At 38.1% G+C, this 18,338-nt stretch overlaps 1 protein-coding gene across 1 annotated transcript; it reads right to left on the bottom strand.

Annotated features, from left to right (window-relative positions):
- Positions 1 to 223: 223 nt before the first annotated feature.
- Positions 224 to 13,378, bottom strand: LOC125408181 (UDP-glucuronosyltransferase 2B31-like). Its single transcript, XM_087908931.1, has 6 exons — positions 12,613 to 13,378; positions 10,663 to 10,811; positions 5,189 to 5,320; positions 3,718 to 3,805; positions 2,732 to 2,951; positions 224 to 957 (listed from the first exon to the last, which is right to left on the bottom strand). The coding sequence occupies exons 1-6, from the start codon at positions 13,334 to 13,336 to the stop codon at positions 678 to 680; spliced, it is 1,593 nt and encodes a 530-aa protein (XP_087765057.1). The 5' UTR covers positions 13,337 to 13,378; the 3' UTR covers positions 224 to 677.
- Between the last annotated feature and the right edge of the window lie 4,960 nt (positions 13,379 to 18,338).

The following is an 18,338-nucleotide window of genomic DNA, read 5'->3' as shown; positions in this document are numbered from 1 at the left end:
CAAAGTGTCTTTGGACATCTTCTTTGGGAAAGGTAAAACAAAACAAGATAAAAACCCCACAAAACTACACAGTTCTGCAACTGTGTAGCTAACACATGCTGAGTATTATCAAAACAATATAGACACAATGTGTGGATTTTTGAAGGACCTTATGGCCATCATTTACTTATGATCTGGAATTAAGCCTGGAAAATAATGGAGGAGAACATGTAACTTATGGCCATTTTTTTTTAAAAGATTTATTTTTATTTTATGTGCATGAATGTGTTTGCCGGCATGTATGTGTGCAAGCAGTGTCTGAGGGAGTCAGAAGAGGGAACCAGATACTTTGGAGTTACTGATGATTCTTAGCAGCCTGTGGGTGTTGGAGGTAAAACTCAGATATTCTACAAGAACAAAAAGTACTCATAAGCATGCCTCCACATGCTTCAGCACCACAGAAATATCTTTTTAAAGGCAGTAATATAGTTTGATTGTTACTTTTTCCTAGTTTCTTGCACTGTGACCAAAAATATTTCTAGCATATGGTCAATCCTTAAAACTTTATAAATAATGTTGTGATTTGATGAGCCTAAGATAGAGAAGTGGCCTTGTCACTAGATGAAGGAGCTCCCCTCACAGCCTCCCTTGCTGTGATGCACTGGAGGAGGTCCATGTGTCATTCCTCCCCACTTCAGCTACTCTCTTTTCTTCTTCTTTCCAGATTTAGAAAATGTCTGGCAGCAAAAGAGGCAACACTTTGTGATGACGAATATCACAGTCACCACACAGGCAAGCAGAAATCCAAGCACGTCCAGAGAGTGGTACTGGTACCAGGTGAGGTCATGCGCTCCCACACGAAGGTGCTTGGCTCCCTTGTGGCGCATGACATACTCTATCCAGAAGACAGCTCTATCCAGGGGCTTCACTGGTTGGTCGTGGTGGATTCTTGATAGCTGCATGGCGCTCTCCTTAAAGCTGAAGACAGATGTAAAGGAGAAGCACAAAAACATGAACACTGAATGTTAATTATTTACTGAAGAGCATCAGGCCTGTGAAAGTTTCGAAAAAGCATAATGAGATTGAGTGTTGTCATACAAGAGCAGAAGGAGAAGTATGGCTTGGGGTAGGGCATGTTTGAAAGTTAGCCTGCAAATTGGAATTCTCTGAGAAGTACTTTTCAAAAATGAAATGAAAAATACTTTTGAGAACTGAATCTTTTCAGGACATTAAATGTTATTAAGTCATTGTAACCACTGTAAGTGATATAGTTGAATGCAGAATGAACATATTGATGATTGAGGACAGATTATGCCATGAAATTCTTTCAAATCTCAACAAAAAAATCCTTATCACTGATTAAAAACAGATCAATGGTGAGAAAGATACGTGTCTTTCAAAAGATGATATAAATATTGAGGATGTAGCTCATTGATATCCTGCTTGGAATGTCCAACAGCCTGAATTCAACACAAACACAATACCCATATATTGCCTGCCAAGCATGCAAAGAAAGTATGATTCTTTTAAAAAACATATTTATATGTGGTACGTGTGTGCCTACATGTGCATGCATGTACACAGTACACGTGTGGAGGTGAGAGGACAACTTATAGGAGTCAGTTCACTTCCTCCACCACATGAATTCCAGAGATTGAACTCATGCAGCTAAGACTGATATAAATAATTGTTCCCCAATCACCCACATGTTCATGTTAGAAAGTGGAAATCTTACTGAAATTGGTTAGAGTGTAATGTGGTATGGATACTATGAAAAAAATCCACATATTTCCTACTACTAGGAGTCTATTTAAAGAAATAGTAAATAATCTATCAAACAGATACCTGCATGTCCATGATTTTTGCAGCACTAGCCATAATAGCTAAGTGAATTGACTGAGGTGCCCATTGTGGGATGATGGCTAAAAAGTGATATGAAAGTATTGAATATGTTTTATATTAGATAATATAAACGATATATATTATTCAGTCATTACAGAGAAGATATCTGCAGTTACAAGATGCAATTGGAGGATGTTTTATTAAGTCATGTAATCCAGATCCTAAGAGAAAACACTGCATATTCTGACCAATGTGTGGAAACTACTAGAGCTGACTTCATAGAAGTAGAGAGTAGAGCAGTAGTAACTGCAGTCTGGGAAGTGAGGGAGGGAATGGGGCTAGAGAGAGGTCAGCTAACAGATACATCTTACTACTGAATAACAGGATAGTGCACTAGAGCAGAGGCAGTGACTGTGAGCTACAATACACAAGTTTGATAAGAAGTGGAAGGGGAACATTGAACAAATGAGATACTAAAAGTTTAAGGTGATGGAAATGTGAGTATTCTGATTATGCTTTATTCATTTTATGTATGTATGTATGTATAATTAGCTACTCTTGAATAAATGTGAATTATTTAACAACAGGAGTTTTGGAAACTGTAGACATTGAATTGATACATTTTTCATCTTTCAGATTCAATATCTGTTTGTTGATTTGATCATCTTTGAGGCATTTGTGTCTTTCATTTAGCAAGAGAAAAAGGGTCCCAGTGCCAAAGTCTTGTAAGCTAAGTTCATGTACAGTAAGTCTATGAGGGTAGCTTGAGTCTTGGTTTACAATAAAAGCTCATCCAACAGTGGTTAACAGATTTTTCTTTAAGATTAGAATAATATTAGATGAAATCCACAGTTGTTGTTGAGGAAATTTATCTTGAACACTATGAATTAAAAAAAATCAGTGTACTCACGAAGGGTCATTAGTGACTGTCTTCACTGCACGGAGCAAATCTGTGCTGGACATTGTGTGAAAGTCCAGTCGAACCCCTGCTCCTTTGGTCTTCATGCGAACAATATTGTCAAATTGGTCTCCAAACAAAGGAATGCCCACCACAGGGATCCCATGGTAGATCGCCTCGTAGATGCCATTGGTGCCACCATGAGTTATAAAAGCTCTGGTTTTAGGATGACCTAGCAAGTAGAGAAATTAAGAACAAGTATCAGTCATAACTCTAGAAAGAAAATGAGTCAGGGAAAAAGGCACAAAAAAGGTAAAAATTCTCTGCACAACATTATCATAACCATGGGACTGTACTGAATTCCTCTCATGTCTTAGCACAAGGAGCACGTCAAGTGCACAGCGATTCAGCGAGAGTCACAGAGAGTAGGCAGAGTGTGAAAAATAGAAAGATTTTGTGTAATGGACCAAAATGGCAGAGCTCCAAGTGGAGCAAACAGCTTGTTCAAGCACAGTCAGTTGTTCAGGAGAGAATGTTCTCCTAAAGTAACAGAGAAGTCAATGCTCTGAAATGGGTTGGCTCCACATAATAGGGATTGGGTGTTCATTTCAATGGAATCAGACTGAGGGCAGTAAATACTTCACCATGTGTAGGACCATTTCATGTTGTGGAGTCTTCGGGGGAACAGAGTAAATGAAGAGTCGTTAATGAAAGAATACCATTCCCACTGACATTAAAAATTGCCCTACAGTACGGGAACAGGAAGATGTTAAGTATAGAAATAAGAAATGGAGGGAAATAAAGGACTTAAATATATCTGAATAGTAATTATAGTGAGGTAAAAATGGATCCTCCCATCTCAAATATTACAGTCCAGCATATTCACATTAGTTCTTCATCTGTTTTCTCCAGGACTACAGTTGTCATAAATGCATTAATGTGGACATCCCCTCTCCTGAGGAGTCATTCCTATGTCTCAGGCATCTCCCAATGCTTACCGAGAAGGTCATTCTGGGGAATCCATTTGTACAACCGTGTGTTGGAGCCCAAGGTGTCTGGCTTCTTGCCTTCAAATCGCCAAAGAACCTGTTAAGATGAAGCTAGCCTCTTATTACTTTGGTCAAATGTCAAGTTATTACTGCTAGAATTCTGGAGATATTAAGAATCAGTGGAGATAAACACTGGTCCCTAAGGGCCAGGCAGTGAGGATGGATGATGGGAACCATGAAGAACTGCTACAGCAAGGCTGCAAGTTCTCTTCACTGTCCTGCAGTTAGTCTCATGCTTATCCAAGCTTCAGCCTGGCACCTTAACGTTAAGTCAACAGCAACTTAGGTAAAGTTAGGCTCAGTAATGTTAAACAGAAGTTAAGAACAGTGTGAATGTAATTCCAGTTCAACAATCCATCAAAGTTACAAATATATACCAGGTTTTGTGTTTTTCGGCATATATTTGTAACTTTTATTTTCCAATTTCCCTATAAATATTTGTCCTTGGTATTTGATTTAGTTCATGTATAATCACTATTAACCTCAGTATTTTATTATACTAGATCCTTGTGATATGACATATGGTCACGTCAAGAGCAAGTTCCTATGTTACCCCTTGTTTCAGAATTCATAGACTAAGACCTCAGTTGGAATTGAGGTTGGAAAATCCTGTCCTACCTACTTTATTTTTTTGAATAGCAGGGTAAACAGTACCATGCATAGGCCCATTTTGAAATGTGGATGATGGAAAATGCAGTGGGTTTTAAAAAATACTTAAAACTACTATTTAAATTAAAAATGTGGTTGATCATATTTGGCCGAGAACACAAAGGATGATATAATCCCCATTCCAGCATTTAAACTTATATTTTATATTTTCTTTATTTAAAGAAGGTTTTTTTTAACCAAATAGTATATTCTGTTTATGTTTTCTTCTTCTCTAAACCCTCCCTTGACTGTCATCTCCTCCTATCCAAATCTATTCTTTCTTTCTCCCTGTTTTTGGGAAGAAACAATCATCTAAACCAATGGTTTAGACCCTTGGGTTTTGACCCCTTTGGAGATCAAATGACCCTTTCACAGAGGTTACCTAAGGCCATCAGGAATATCACACATTTACTTTATACTTCATAACATTAGCAAAATTACAGTTATGGAGTAGCAGCAAAAATAATTTTATGTATGTGTGTCACCACAACATAAGTAACTGTATCTCTCTAACATTTCTAAGCCACATACCCCTACCATGTAATGTATGAACTCGGTGTGGCTGAACCATGACAGAATTCACCCCAAAATATATCTTACAACACAAACTAGCATTTATCATTTGTCCCGTATTTCTGTGTCACAGGTGGTTTCAGGCATGAGCTATAGCTAGCATGACACCTTTAGTTTCCCATACGCGATTTCTGAAATCACACGTGAATAGGATATGACCATCTTAGTGAGAATGAATCTCTGAGGTACTGTATCTCACCTTCTGTGGAATCTGTGCAAGGCCTGCTGCAATCACATTGGTCCTTTCTTCTGTTAGGTTACTCACAATGGACCCCAGGGAAAATACCACAACACCATGTTCTCCAGAAGACTGGACGAAGTCTTCTATTTCCTGTTGATGAAATATCAGCCCATCATAAACAACAGCAACACCAAACAACCTGCATTAAAACTGACACCAACATCCTCAGGAAGAAACCGAGCAACATTAGAAATGATTAGAGTAGTGGGTTTTTTAAAACTCTTCACATCCACATATAAGATGTAGAACTGCAGTCTTTTAGAAGGTTTCAGTTCTGTATTACACATATGTACATGCTCAAACAGCCTTAGACACAGCCATCTTTTTAAATTATAATATTAAAAAACAAATTTGTAATGTTAAATCCAAAATTTTCTTTTCCTTTCCTAATTTACTGTAACTTATGTTTATGTTCTCATAATTTTGACTAGTCTAGTTATGATAATGATCCCTATGGTATTTTCATATTATTTTACTTCTCTGTGATATCATTATGGTTCTTATAGGTTATATCATGTGTCCTTATTCCCTATAATTTAAGGCTTAGCTATATGTTTTTGTATGGATATACTGTTATTCTTAAGTAAAATCTATTAGTTGCTGCTTCATATATAATTACTCTTCCACAGCTATTTTCTTGAGATACAACAATCACTTTTATTACATGAATACTCAGGAGTGGTGCACAAAATCTATTTCTAATTCATTGAAAACTTCATTTTCTTTTAGTATTGGTTATATTTTAGTAGAGATTAGTTAGTTTTTTGGAAAGATATTTTCTGTTTGATATCACTCTCTTTTACTGTGTATAAATGTGCAACTGTGTATGCATATATAGGATGTATAAATATGTATTTGTTGGCAAGAAAGTACTTATTCTTGTATGTTTCCTTTAAGAAGCAGAGAAAGCAATTGTGCACCTCTGAAATATAGTATTTTTTTGGCCAGACTATAGTGGTTTGAATAAAAAGGTCCTTACAGACCCACAGTGAGTGGTACTATCAGGAGGTATGTTCTTGTTGGAGAATCTGTGTCCTTGTTGGAGGAAGTGTGTCAATGGGGGTGGGGCTTTGAGGTTTCAGTTGCTCAAGCCAGGCTCAGTGTCATTCTCTTTTCCTGCAGTCAGATGTAGATCTCTCAACTCTTTTTCCAGTGCTATGTCTTCCTGCATGCTGCCATACTTCCTTTCTTGAGGAGAATGGACTAAACCTCTGAACTGTAAGCAAGTCCCAATTAAATATTTTCCTTTATAAGGGTTGCCATGGTCATGGTTTCTATTCACAACAATAGAAACCCTAAGACAAAATTATATCAGTTTTATCTCAGGTCATTTTGTGTGGGAGAATGACCTGTATTCTGTCTATCATATTTTAAATAAATGCTGATTGGCCAGTAGTCATGCAGGAAGTATAGGCGGGCCAACCAGAAAGGAAGTAGAGGTGGATCTATGAGAACAGGAGAATTCTGGGAAGGAAGAAGCCCATTCCTTTACAGTCCTGATCCATCCACAGAAGCAGCAAAATGTGACTGAAAAAGGTGCCAAGCCATGTGGCTAACACAGATAAGAATAATGGGTTAATATAAGTTCTAAGAGTTCGTAAGAATCCTGAGCTAATGGACCAATCAGTTTATATCTAATGTAAACCTCTGTGTGATTTCTTTGGGACATAATGATTGAGGTAACTTGGGAGGACAGAAACCCTGACAACAATTTAGTTCAGGACTTGGTTCTTGGCTCATATCTCTGAATTTTGTGCTCATTTATTGTTTTTTTTACGTACTCAAATTTTTAGCAATATTTTATTTATTATTAGAGAATTTCATTCAATGTATTTTAACAAAAAACTTTCTCTTTCCAACAATTCTTCTCTTTACCATTCCATTCTTTTCCTCTAAACTTTGAGAAATTTTCTTTTTTCTCTCATCTTTCCCCATTGCAACATGAGTTTTATTTTTCCTTTCTTTTTAAAATTTCCTGTTTTTAATAAAGAAAACAAGCTATCCTTTTTCATTTTACATACCATTCCCAGTTCCCATTCCCTTCCCTCCTCGTATTCCCTCCACTTACCTGCCCTGCTGCCCTGCTCCCATCTACTCCTCAGAGATTGTGAACTGAAACATCTACTGATGCTAGTGAGGATGTAACTTGTATTTTAATGACTTTACCCTCCTTTTAAAGTTTAATTAGAATGCAGGGGGATAAAGAAGACCAGTTTCCTAGATATCTCAGTTTCAGTGGATGGGCAGAATCTTATTATAGTTGTAGGTTCTTTGATGAAAAAGGACCTTCTTGGTTTGAGGTCTTAGTTGTTCCCTCCCTTCACTCTGGGAAGGAACTATTCCCTGACTCTGTCCCTTACTTTTCTTATGGGATGTTTATCAAGAATTGTCTGAATGTCATTCTAGCATGGGATCCCCTAGCTCTTGCCTTACAGATTCCATCCAAGAACAACTGTACCTTCTTCAGTGAGCATTTCTACAACAAAATCCAATGTGTAGCCAAAATTGTTCTAGAAATCTTGCCACAAATACATGCTCACTTTTGAACTTGCTTTCAAGGTACTGTTTTCCTTTTCCTTTTAGTACAAAACAATGGGCACAATTTACCATTTCTAATCAGAATATTTCTCTTCCTAATTGTTCTGTCTTAGCTAAGGTTTCTATTGCTGTGAAGAGACACCATGATCATGGTTACTCTTATAAAAAATAACATTTAATTGGCTGGCTTAAAGTTTAGAGGTTTGGTGTAGGATGTCCTTCTGTTTGTGTGTTGCTTTTATTAACCAATCAATAAAGAAACTGCTTGGCCTGATAGGGCAGAACTGAAGACAGAACTGAATTCTGGGAAGAAGAAAGCAGAGAGAGAGAGAGAGAGAGAGACAGAGAGAGAGAGAGAGACAGACAGAGAGAGAGAGAGAGAGAGAGAGAGAGAGAGAGAGAACTGCTATGGAGATGCCAGGTCAGGTATGCTAAATCTTTTCCAGTAAGCCATGACCTCATGGTAAGCATAGATTAATAGAAATGGGTTATATCAAGATGTAAGAGTTAGCTAATAGGAGGCTAGAGCTAATTGCCAAGCAGTGTTTTAATTAATACAGTTTCTGTGTGATTATTTTGGGTATAAGCTAGCTGAGCGGCTGGGACAATCAAAGGGACCTCTCTCCTTGCAACAGAGGTTTAGTCCATTATCATCATGGTGGGAAGCTTGGTGGCATGCAGGTAGGCTTGGTGGTAGAGAAGGACTGAGAATTCTATATCTTTATCCACTGGCAATAGGAAGTGAACTGAGGTCTTGGGCATGGCTTGGACATACCAGAGACCTCACAGCCTGCCTTCACAGTGACAGCTTCCTCCAGTAAGGTTACATCTGCTCCAACAAAGTGATACCTCCCAGTAGTGACACTTCCTATGAGCTTATGGGAGCTGCTTACATTTAAACTACTTACTACATTCTCTAATCTTTATTTCAGAAATATTTTATACATATGAATATGATGCCAGGCATGGTGGCACACACCTTTAATCCCAGCACTTGGCAGGCAGAGGCAGATGGATGTCTATGAGTTTGAGTTCAGCCTGGTCTATCGAGTGACTTCCTAGACAACCATGTTATATTTTGTTGTTGTTTGTTTTGTTTTTTGAGACAGGGCTTCTCTGTAGCCTCAGCTGTCTTGAAACTCGATATGTAGACCAGGCCGGCCTCAAATTCACAGAGATCCACCTGCATCTGCCTCCCCATTGCTGATACTAAAGGCATGTGTCACCACCACCCGGTTTTACAAAATGTTTTAGAATGAGCATTTTAATGATTTTCATTAGTATAATTTAATTACTTCATTACATTTATTTATTGTGTATATGAGATCTGAAGACATTTTTTGAGACTTACCTCTCTCCTTTTGTCATTTGTGTCTCAGGACCCAACATAGATTTATAGGCTTTGTTGCAAGAGCCTTTAAGCCCCAACCACCTTCAGGGCCTGCCTGCGTTTTATATCCTTGATGCCTTTTGTCAAATCTATTCTTTCAAATGCATAGAAAATTTTTAGTATCTAATGGGAGCAAACAAGTGCTTCGGAGGAATGATTCCCATCCTAAAGTATCAAAACTGTTGAAATGATTAAAACTCAAAACTATTTTCTATTATTTCAATACGATTTATGTTATTCCTAATTATCAGGAGTAAACAGCATTTCCGCCTCTGCTTCCTTCGTTCCTTTCTGCTGCACGGACAGGTGGGGCCAGCTCTTCACCACTGAGTCCCAGCCACAGCACACCCTTTAGATCCTCACTCCGCCTGTCTCCTTTGTCTCTGGATGGCATTGCCATTTCCTTAATGTGAAGCTAGAATCTCTGTACTAGATTTTTTCTTTGGGGTCACCAACCAGCTCATAAATCATGATACAGAACCTTATTAGTTTTGAATGCTCAGCCTAGTTTAACCAAGTTTCTGGCTAGCAACTTTTACTTAAATTAACCTATTTCTTGCTATCTACCTCTACCTTGGAAATTTTTCACCTTTTCTTGTTTTCTTCCTGTTGTTGTGTCTGGCTGGCCTACAGCTGCCTGGCTTTTTGGCCCATGGATGTCCATTATTAACTCCTCCTTCTCTCATTCTTCTCCTCTTAAAGCCGAGCTTTCTCCTCCCATTTATTCTCTGCCTTCCAGCCCTGTTTGCCTTTTCTCTGCTTAGTTGTTGGCCATCCCAGCTTTTTATTAGACCGATCAGGAGCCACAGGAAGGGAAGGTCAAACAAACACATCTTTACATAATTTAACAAATGCAGCACAAACAAAAGTAACACATCTTTGCACAGTTAAAGCAATATTCTACAGCATAAACAAGACTCATACATCTTTGCCTAGTTAAAACAGTATTCCTAAACAAATCTGTGAACTTATAGAATTCATTTATAGTCATTAATTAAGAGTTGATTTTAGTGACCAGAGAGATACTGAGTTTTCTTTACTAGGCCAAACTTTTTCCCTAGTTGTGTGCTCTCTCTGCTCATTACGTTTACTGCCAGGCAACTTGGCTTTTCCTCATTCAAACATTGTTGCTTGCTTGCTGTCTGTCTTCAGAGTAGAATTTCTGCTGTTTCTGGGTGAGGCTGTGCACACTTTGTGTCTCTGTGTACTCAGCACTTTCCTGTGGGGTGGCCCTGTCACTTATCTGTATGTTCTGCATGAACCCCTGAGGTTGTCTCTGTTGAGCAATACTCTGTCTCCCTGTCCTTAAATGTCCCACAGGGCTTCATACAGGAAGTCCAGACACTTGTGATGGGATAATCCAAGCGTTTCTCCTGGCCAGTTTCTTTATCTAAATTCCTGTGACACTCTGAATTTACCACAAACATTCTGAAGGAATGAAATATAATCACTTTTGCAAAATATGCTAGGGAAAGAGAAGAAAGCAAGCAGGAATTTATTTTACCTTTGGAAGAGGCTTTGCAGGTCTGCAATGGAGTCCTCCAACGTATTCAAAGTTTGGTAAGACAGGGTGAGGAAATTCCAAATCCCAGTAGGTTCGAATGAGCCATATATCTGCCTTCCCCATCATCTCAGAGAGGGTCGTGGGTCTTCCTGAAGAGGAATCAGAAAAGTGAAGGTAGAACAGGTGACAAAATTGTCAGGTGGAGATGGACATGGCAGGTAGTCTTTTGAAAGTACTTTTGATAATGTAGCCAAAGTTGTTTACAAGTGTGTGTGTGTGAGATTTTGGAGAAGATAACATATGTGTAACACACCTTGGATATTCGTGATTACTAGATATCTAGATATGGCATTTAAATATAATTAATGCCATTTTGTCTATAAATCCCATTTGTCATACTCGGGGAAATGCTGCCTTGGAACTGGTTTATCCTGTTTTAGCTGCTGGAACCTTGATGTGTGGTTCTCTAAGGGAGCTGAGAATTTTGTGCTGTTTTATTTTGTTTTGACATACGTATTCTGATGGAGCACAGGGTGGTCCCAGTGTCATTGTGTAGCCAAAACTGACCTTGAACTCCAGATCCTCTTCCTTCACAGCTCAATGGTGATTACAGATGTGTGTTGACATGCCCAGTGTAAACATCTATGGGGATTCTGTTTCAGAATTTCAGTTTGAGACAGAGTCTCACTGGATTGTCCTGGCTGACTTCCAAGAGAAGTTTGATTATGCCTGCATCCCTTATCCTGGTACTACTCTTAAATTATGACTGAGTGCATGTATACCTATGTTTGCAAATAATAAGCAAAGGGAAATCATAGATTATGGAATGAGACATCTATTCACTACAATTTTTCCATTAATAAAGAAACCATTTAAAACTCTATAGTTAACAATTTCCATGTTCACACTTGAACATTTTAGTGTTTTAAAAGGTATTTACTTAATTGCACTTGTGCGTGTGTGTGTGTATGTGTGTGTGTGTTTATGTGCATGTGCGTGTACATGTGTATGTGTGTAGAGCTCACAGGACAGAGGACATTTGTAAGAAGTCATTTTTTCCTTTCATTCCTTATGCCTGTGAATGGGTTTAAGATCTTCAGGTTTTGGTAAGGATGTGCCTTTACCTAGTGAGCATTTTCTGGCACCATTAAAGGCTTAAAAGAGAAGAATTTTAGACACCGGATGACTGAACTTGGATTCTCTAAAATTTTTCATTCATAAACTTGCTGTGTCTGAGACAGAGATGGTGTGTGTCACAATTGTGAAAAAACTCATTATGTAAAGTCAGAAAGTTTTCAAATTTTAAATAAAATAACTAATTATTTTTGAAGTGATAAGTTCTCCATGCTGTATAGCATGGTAGAAATGTCTGCTAATCCCCAATCTATATGTCTGTTGCTTGAGAAGACATTGAATGAGTTTAGAATAATTATTTTAGGGGTCAGCCAGATGGCCCAATGGGTTAAAGCAGTTGCTATGCAAGGTGTCAAGCATGCTTCCATCCTCAGAATATGTGTAAGCGTGTAAAGAGAATAGACTCCAAGGTGTCCACAAATTCCACATGTGTGCGTTGAGAGATAGTCCCCCAACCAATGCACAAATAGATAATAATGATACTAATGATGGTTATGACTATAAGGATACATCCCACTCAGATAAAACTGTCCTAAAAATATGAGATAAAACAGTAAATGCTTATGTACTTGTTTAAAAAGTCCACAAAGCATTGCTTGGTGAGTAGGTACCATTCTTAAGTGTCTTCGCAAGTCATAGACAAGGCTTTCTATTTACCATTGGGACATAGGTTTTATACAGTTTTGAATTAGGCAGATAATTTCACAGGTTTTTTACATTTTTGCGTTTTACGACTGTCTATCCTGTTGTTTAAGTTCACCTTCAATGACACAGCAAATTTTGAATACAACAATCCCAGATGAGCATGGCACTTACCCAAGACTTCACTGTAAAACTGATTCCACCTCTTCTCATTAAACATTTGTAACCAAAAGTCAAAAGAAAGCACATAGATTAGATTTTGTACCCTCTCCATGAATGTCATTCGATCACTCAATTCTGACAAAGCAACAGGCACATAGGAAGGAGGTAGTGGCAGTCCTCCACTGTACTTTTCATACTTGAAGCCAGGAAAGAATCGGAGACTGTACACCAGAGGTATCTTGAAAATCTCAGCCAGCAGTTCACCGCAGGGTAAGAATGGATCTGCTACCAGGACATCAAATCTTGAATTATGTAGTTTTGTCATAAGTTCCTTGTTTAAAACTGCATCTTTGCAGAAATGCTCAAAATAGTCTGACTCGAACAAAAACAGTTCTTGCAACATTACAAAGTATCCCCAAAATGATTGCTTTGGCAGCTCATAAATGTGTTTATCGAAGGCTTCTTTGAAAAATTCTTCTGCATCAGTCCTGGAAAATGATGCAGGATATGTTTCAAATTCAATAGCAGATGTGTTGTCAACGTCATAAGAAAAGTAAACTGAAGGTCTCAGAACAGTCACTTCATGACCCTTCTTCACAAGCTCTTCTAGGATTATCCTTAGGTTGAGCCAATGGCTGAATTCCACTGGCCACACCAGTACCTTCCCAGCACTCCCAGATCCAAAGAAGCTACTTAGCTGTAGCAGGAGCAGGGCTGCTGTAATTTTCATAGACATCTTGGTTAAGTTCAGAGTTGCTTTCAAATGGTGATTTCTTGACTCTTATAGATATAGAAAGAGTAATACTTAGTTAAAGTATAACTTGTACCCACCAAAGCAAATACACATGAGATAGTCACAGTCTCTGGATGCCAAGTGCAAAATCCAGAAGGCAGATGTGATCATGTGAAATGACTCCCGATTCTCAGTGACCTTGAATGAGTAATTTGTCTTTGATATGCTAGAGATTTTAAAATATTTTTTCTTAGAATAGTGAAAATGAACTTATGCTGGCAGTGGTGGCACATGCCTTTAATCCCAGCACTAGGGAAGCAGAGGCAGGCAGATTTCTGAGTTGAATGTCAACCTGGTCTACAAAGGAGTTCCAGGACATCCAGAACTAAACAGAGAAATTTGAAACTCTGTTTCTAAAAAACAGATAGATAGAGAGACAGATAGAGAGACAGAGAGAGAGAGAGAGAGAGAGAGAGAGAGAGAGAGAGAGAGACCGAGACACAGAAAGAGGAAAAGAAAGGAGAGACAGACAGAGAAAGAAAGTCAAAATGAACTTGTCAAAAAATATAGGTTGATATAAATCCTGAAAGAAAGGCCAAACTGCTGAGGCATATTTTCTTTCTTCTTAGTTCAGTGACTTTTCCCATGTGAATGTATATGATGTGTTAATCATGTATCACATAACTCGTCAATTTTAGATCTATAGTCCAGAGGTTCATAACATAATCTCTGAAGTATGAATCAACCACTGTAATAAAGTTTAGAGAAGTTCAATATCCCAGAAGGATGTACTATATTTTAACCTTTCCACTTGATTCAGACTTTGTCAACTGCTTATCTACTTCCTTATGTTATTATTTTCTTATTTTGAGGATATCACAAAAATTGTGTTATAAAATGGGTGAATTTTTGTGACTGGCTTTCATATTTCCAAAGTCTTTTTTTATTAATTAAAAATGGATTTTATTAGGGAATAATTGCAATAAAATATTTATAAAATGGTCATTTCCCTTTGGTATAGATTTCTAGTAGAAATTTTTTCTTTAAACTTTTTATTTAATACTTTTTAAATAAAAAATACCAATCCATATTCCCACTCTCTTTCTTCCTCTCAGTTCCCTCCCACCCTCTCCATGCCCCTCCTACCCTACCCCATCCAATCCTAAGAGAGGGCAATGCACCCCACCCTGTGGAAAGTCCCAGGCCCTCCCTACTACATTTAGGTTGGGCAAGGTATACATCCAAAGAGAATAGGATCCCAAGAAGCCAGTACATGCAGTAGAGATAAATTCCAGTGTCACTATCAGTGGTCCCTCAGACTGCCCCAACTGTCAACCGTATTCAGAGGAGCTAGTTTGTTTCCATGTTCATTCACTCCCAGTCCAATTGGAGTAGATGAGTTACCATTAGTTCAGGCAAACTGTCTCAGTTGATGAACCCCTCATTGTCTTGATTTCCTTGCTCATACTTTCACTCCTTCCACTCTTCCACTGGATCTTGGGAACTCAGTCCAGTGCTTCAATGTGGGTCTTTGCTTCTGCTTCCATCTGTTGTTGGACAAAGGTTCTGTGGTGGTATTTGTTGTCTGAGTTTTCTGTCCTGTCCAGTCCCTGCAGCCACTAAGCCCCAAAGAGATCACACAGAGGTCTACATTAGTTATAAACTGATTGGCCCATTAGATAAGGCTTATTATTAACTCTTATAACTTATACTAACTCATTGTTTTAAATAAATGCTGATTGGCTGGTAACCAGGCAGGAAGTATAGGCAGGAAAACCAGGCAGGAAGTAGAGGTGGGACAATGAGAACAGGAGTATTCTGGGAAGATGGAAGCTCTTTCCACAGTCCTGCCCCGATCACTGAAGAAGCAATATGTGACCTACCCTGCCAAAAAAAAGGTACCAAGCCACGTGGCTAACATATACTAGGATAATGGGCTGGTATACATTATAAGAGCTAATATGAAGCCTGCGCTAATGGGTCAATCAGTTTATATCTAATGAAGACTTCTGTGTGATTCTTTGGATGCTAAATGGCTATGGGAACTGGGCAGGACAGAAACCCAACAAATAGGCCCTCATGTTATAAAATGGTGCCCACATGGACAATTACATCCACATAAAGCCTGACAGAGCTTGGAAAGTAATACTGGGCAGAAAAGAATAAAGCAAAACATGGCTTCTTGGTAGCAGCAATTTCTCGGGTCTTCCATGCTTGCTAGAGGCAAGCAAGTGCTCTCATTTAAGAGAGGCTTCATCACTCAGCTTTAGCAGAAAAACCTTGCAGCCCTTTTAAGAGGTCCTGCCACAAAATACTTAGTGTTGATGAAAAGCCAACTACATGCTTTTTTGCTTTCAGTCATAGCAGGTAAAAAGCTGTGCTGTTTTAAAAATGCTGGCTTTCTGGGCCATCCTACCAGTGCAAACTCTGATTCTTTGAGGCAGGAGGTCTGGCTACAGAGGGAACATTTGAGTGTTGCTTGTGGGCACATTATTGCAGCTTGCTTGCTGGCAAGGACCTTGAAATACCTTAGAGTTGTGGCAATAAATATGGCTCTGGCCAGTACCTCAGCCATGATGCTGAAATCTCAGAAAGCTAAGAAATGGGCTGGATATATCCATCCAAGCTCCGGCTTTAATCCTCTCCATATTGCTTAGCAAATTAAAGACTCATGTGGTCAGAAAAGAGAGATATATACAGTAAAGAGAGATTCAAAGACAAAAAAAAACCCAAACCTCTAAATGGTTTACACTGTGTAAAAATATGTGCAGGCTAAAGGTTAAAGTCCTTAAAATAAAAAAGAAAGAAAGAGAGTAGTTAGGTGTGGTGGTACACGCCTTTAATCCCAAAGCTTGGGAGGCAGAGGCAGACTGACCTCTGTGAATTAAAGGTGTGGTGGTAGACACCTTTAATTCCATCACTAGGGAGGCAGAAGCAAGTGGATCTCTGTGATTTCAAGGACAGCCTGGTCTACAGAGGGAGTTCCACAACAAAGATACATAAAGAACCTATCCCAAAAAGACAAAAGTTAAAAGTAAAAATAAAAGAAATAGAGATTAAAATAAAATCATGTAAAGATGAAAAATACACAGAGAATCTTGATACTGTATGTTATTATGCTCTCTTTGAATTGTTTGAATGCTCATGAAGGAGCAACAGCTGTTAAAAGATATTTACTTATAAATGCTGCTGGATTAATCCAAGATAGGTATTTTGAAAATACCTTGACTTCAAAATGGAAGTCAAAAGATATGTTACTTTGGAGAAGAGATTTTGCTTTTATTTCCTCTGGAAATGAGAGGCTGTGTATTTATTCTGAGTTAAGAAAAACCAGGTTTGATCAAGGAAGACCACCTGAGAAATCTCTGGTAGGAACAGATGTCCTGGATATCTAAGTTCTACATCCAGAACAGATTCAAGACTGCTGCCTGAGATGATCAAGACTCACAGTATACTTCAGTCAGGACTTGATCATAATTCTAAATTTTCTTTAGGTTCCCATAAGATTATCAGTGCTTCCAACCAGTAGGAAGTAACCTGGAGAATCACCCCTACATTCCCCCAAAATGGACTAATCTCACTCATGAAGATTGATGGAAAAATATTCAATAAAATACTGGCAAATGAAATTCAAGAGCTCATCAGAAAATTTATCCACCATGATCAAGTAGGATTTATTCTAGAGATGCCAGGATGGTTCAACATATGAAAATCTGTCATTGTAATCCACCATATAAACAAACTAAATAATTAAAAATGCACAGAAAACAAAAAAAACCTTGAAAAATACTACAGCCCTTCATGATAAAGGTCTTGGAGAGAACAGTGATACAAGGAATGTACCTAAACATAATAAACTCTATATACAGCAATTCAACATTCAACATTCAACTAAATAGAGAGGAACTCAAAGCAATTCCACTGCTGAAATCAAGAACAAGACAAGGTTGTCTACTCTCTCTATAACTATTCAACATAGTACTTGAGGTCCTAGCTAGAGCAATAAGACAACAATGGAGATCAAGGGAATATAAATCAGAAAAGAAGAAGTCAAACTCTTACTATTTGCTAGTGCTATGATAGTTTTCAAAAGTGACCCCAAAAATTCTACCAAGAACTCCTAAACTCATAAGCACCTTCAGTAATGTAGCAAGATACAAGTTTAAGTAAAAAAAAATCACTAGCCCTCCTTTGCACAGATGATATATTGGCTAAGAAAGAAATCAGAGAAACATTAACCTTCACAATAGCCACAAATAATATAAAAGATCTTGGAGTAACTCTAACCAAACAAATGAAAGGCCTATTTGATAAGAACTTTAATTCTTTGAAGAGAGAAATTTAAGAAGACAATAGAAATTGGAAAGAACTCCCATACTCTTGTGTAGGTAGAAATGACATTGTAAAAACAGCAGTCTTACCTAAAGCAATCTACAGATTTAATGCAATGCTCATCAAAATCCAATGAAAAATTTTCACAGACCCAGGAAGAACAATGCACAACTTTGTATGGAAAAGCAAAAAAAAAGTCAGGATACACAAAACAATCATGTACAATAAAGAAACTTCTGAAGGCATCACAATCCCTGTCTTCACACTCTACTACAGAGTTACAGTAATGCAAACAACCTGGTCTTGGATTAAAAAACAGACAGGAGGACTAATTGAATTGAATTGAAGGCCCAGATATCAATCCACACACCAAGGAGTGCCTGACTTTTGACAAAGAAGCAAAAAATATAAAATGAAAAAGGAAAGATATTCAACAAATGGTACTGTCATAACTGGATATCAACATGTAGAAGAATGAAAATAGGTTTATATCTACCGCCAATCAGAAAACTCAAGCCCAGATGGATCAGAGATCTCAACATAAAACCAACCACACTGAACCTCATAGAGGAGAAAGTAGGAAATACATTTGAATGCACTGGCACAGGAGACCACTTCCTAAATATAACCCTAGTAGTACATACACTGAGAGAAGCAATTAGTAAAAGGACCT

Source organism: Myodes glareolus, chromosome 8 (genome assembly GCF_982192425.1).
Source record: "Myodes glareolus chromosome 8, mMyoGla1.1, whole genome shotgun sequence".
Lineage (NCBI taxonomy): Eukaryota > Metazoa > Chordata > Mammalia > Rodentia > Cricetidae > Myodes > Myodes glareolus.
The sequence above is the reverse complement of the archived record's forward strand: the minus strand, read 5'-3'. Positions and strand labels throughout refer to the sequence as shown.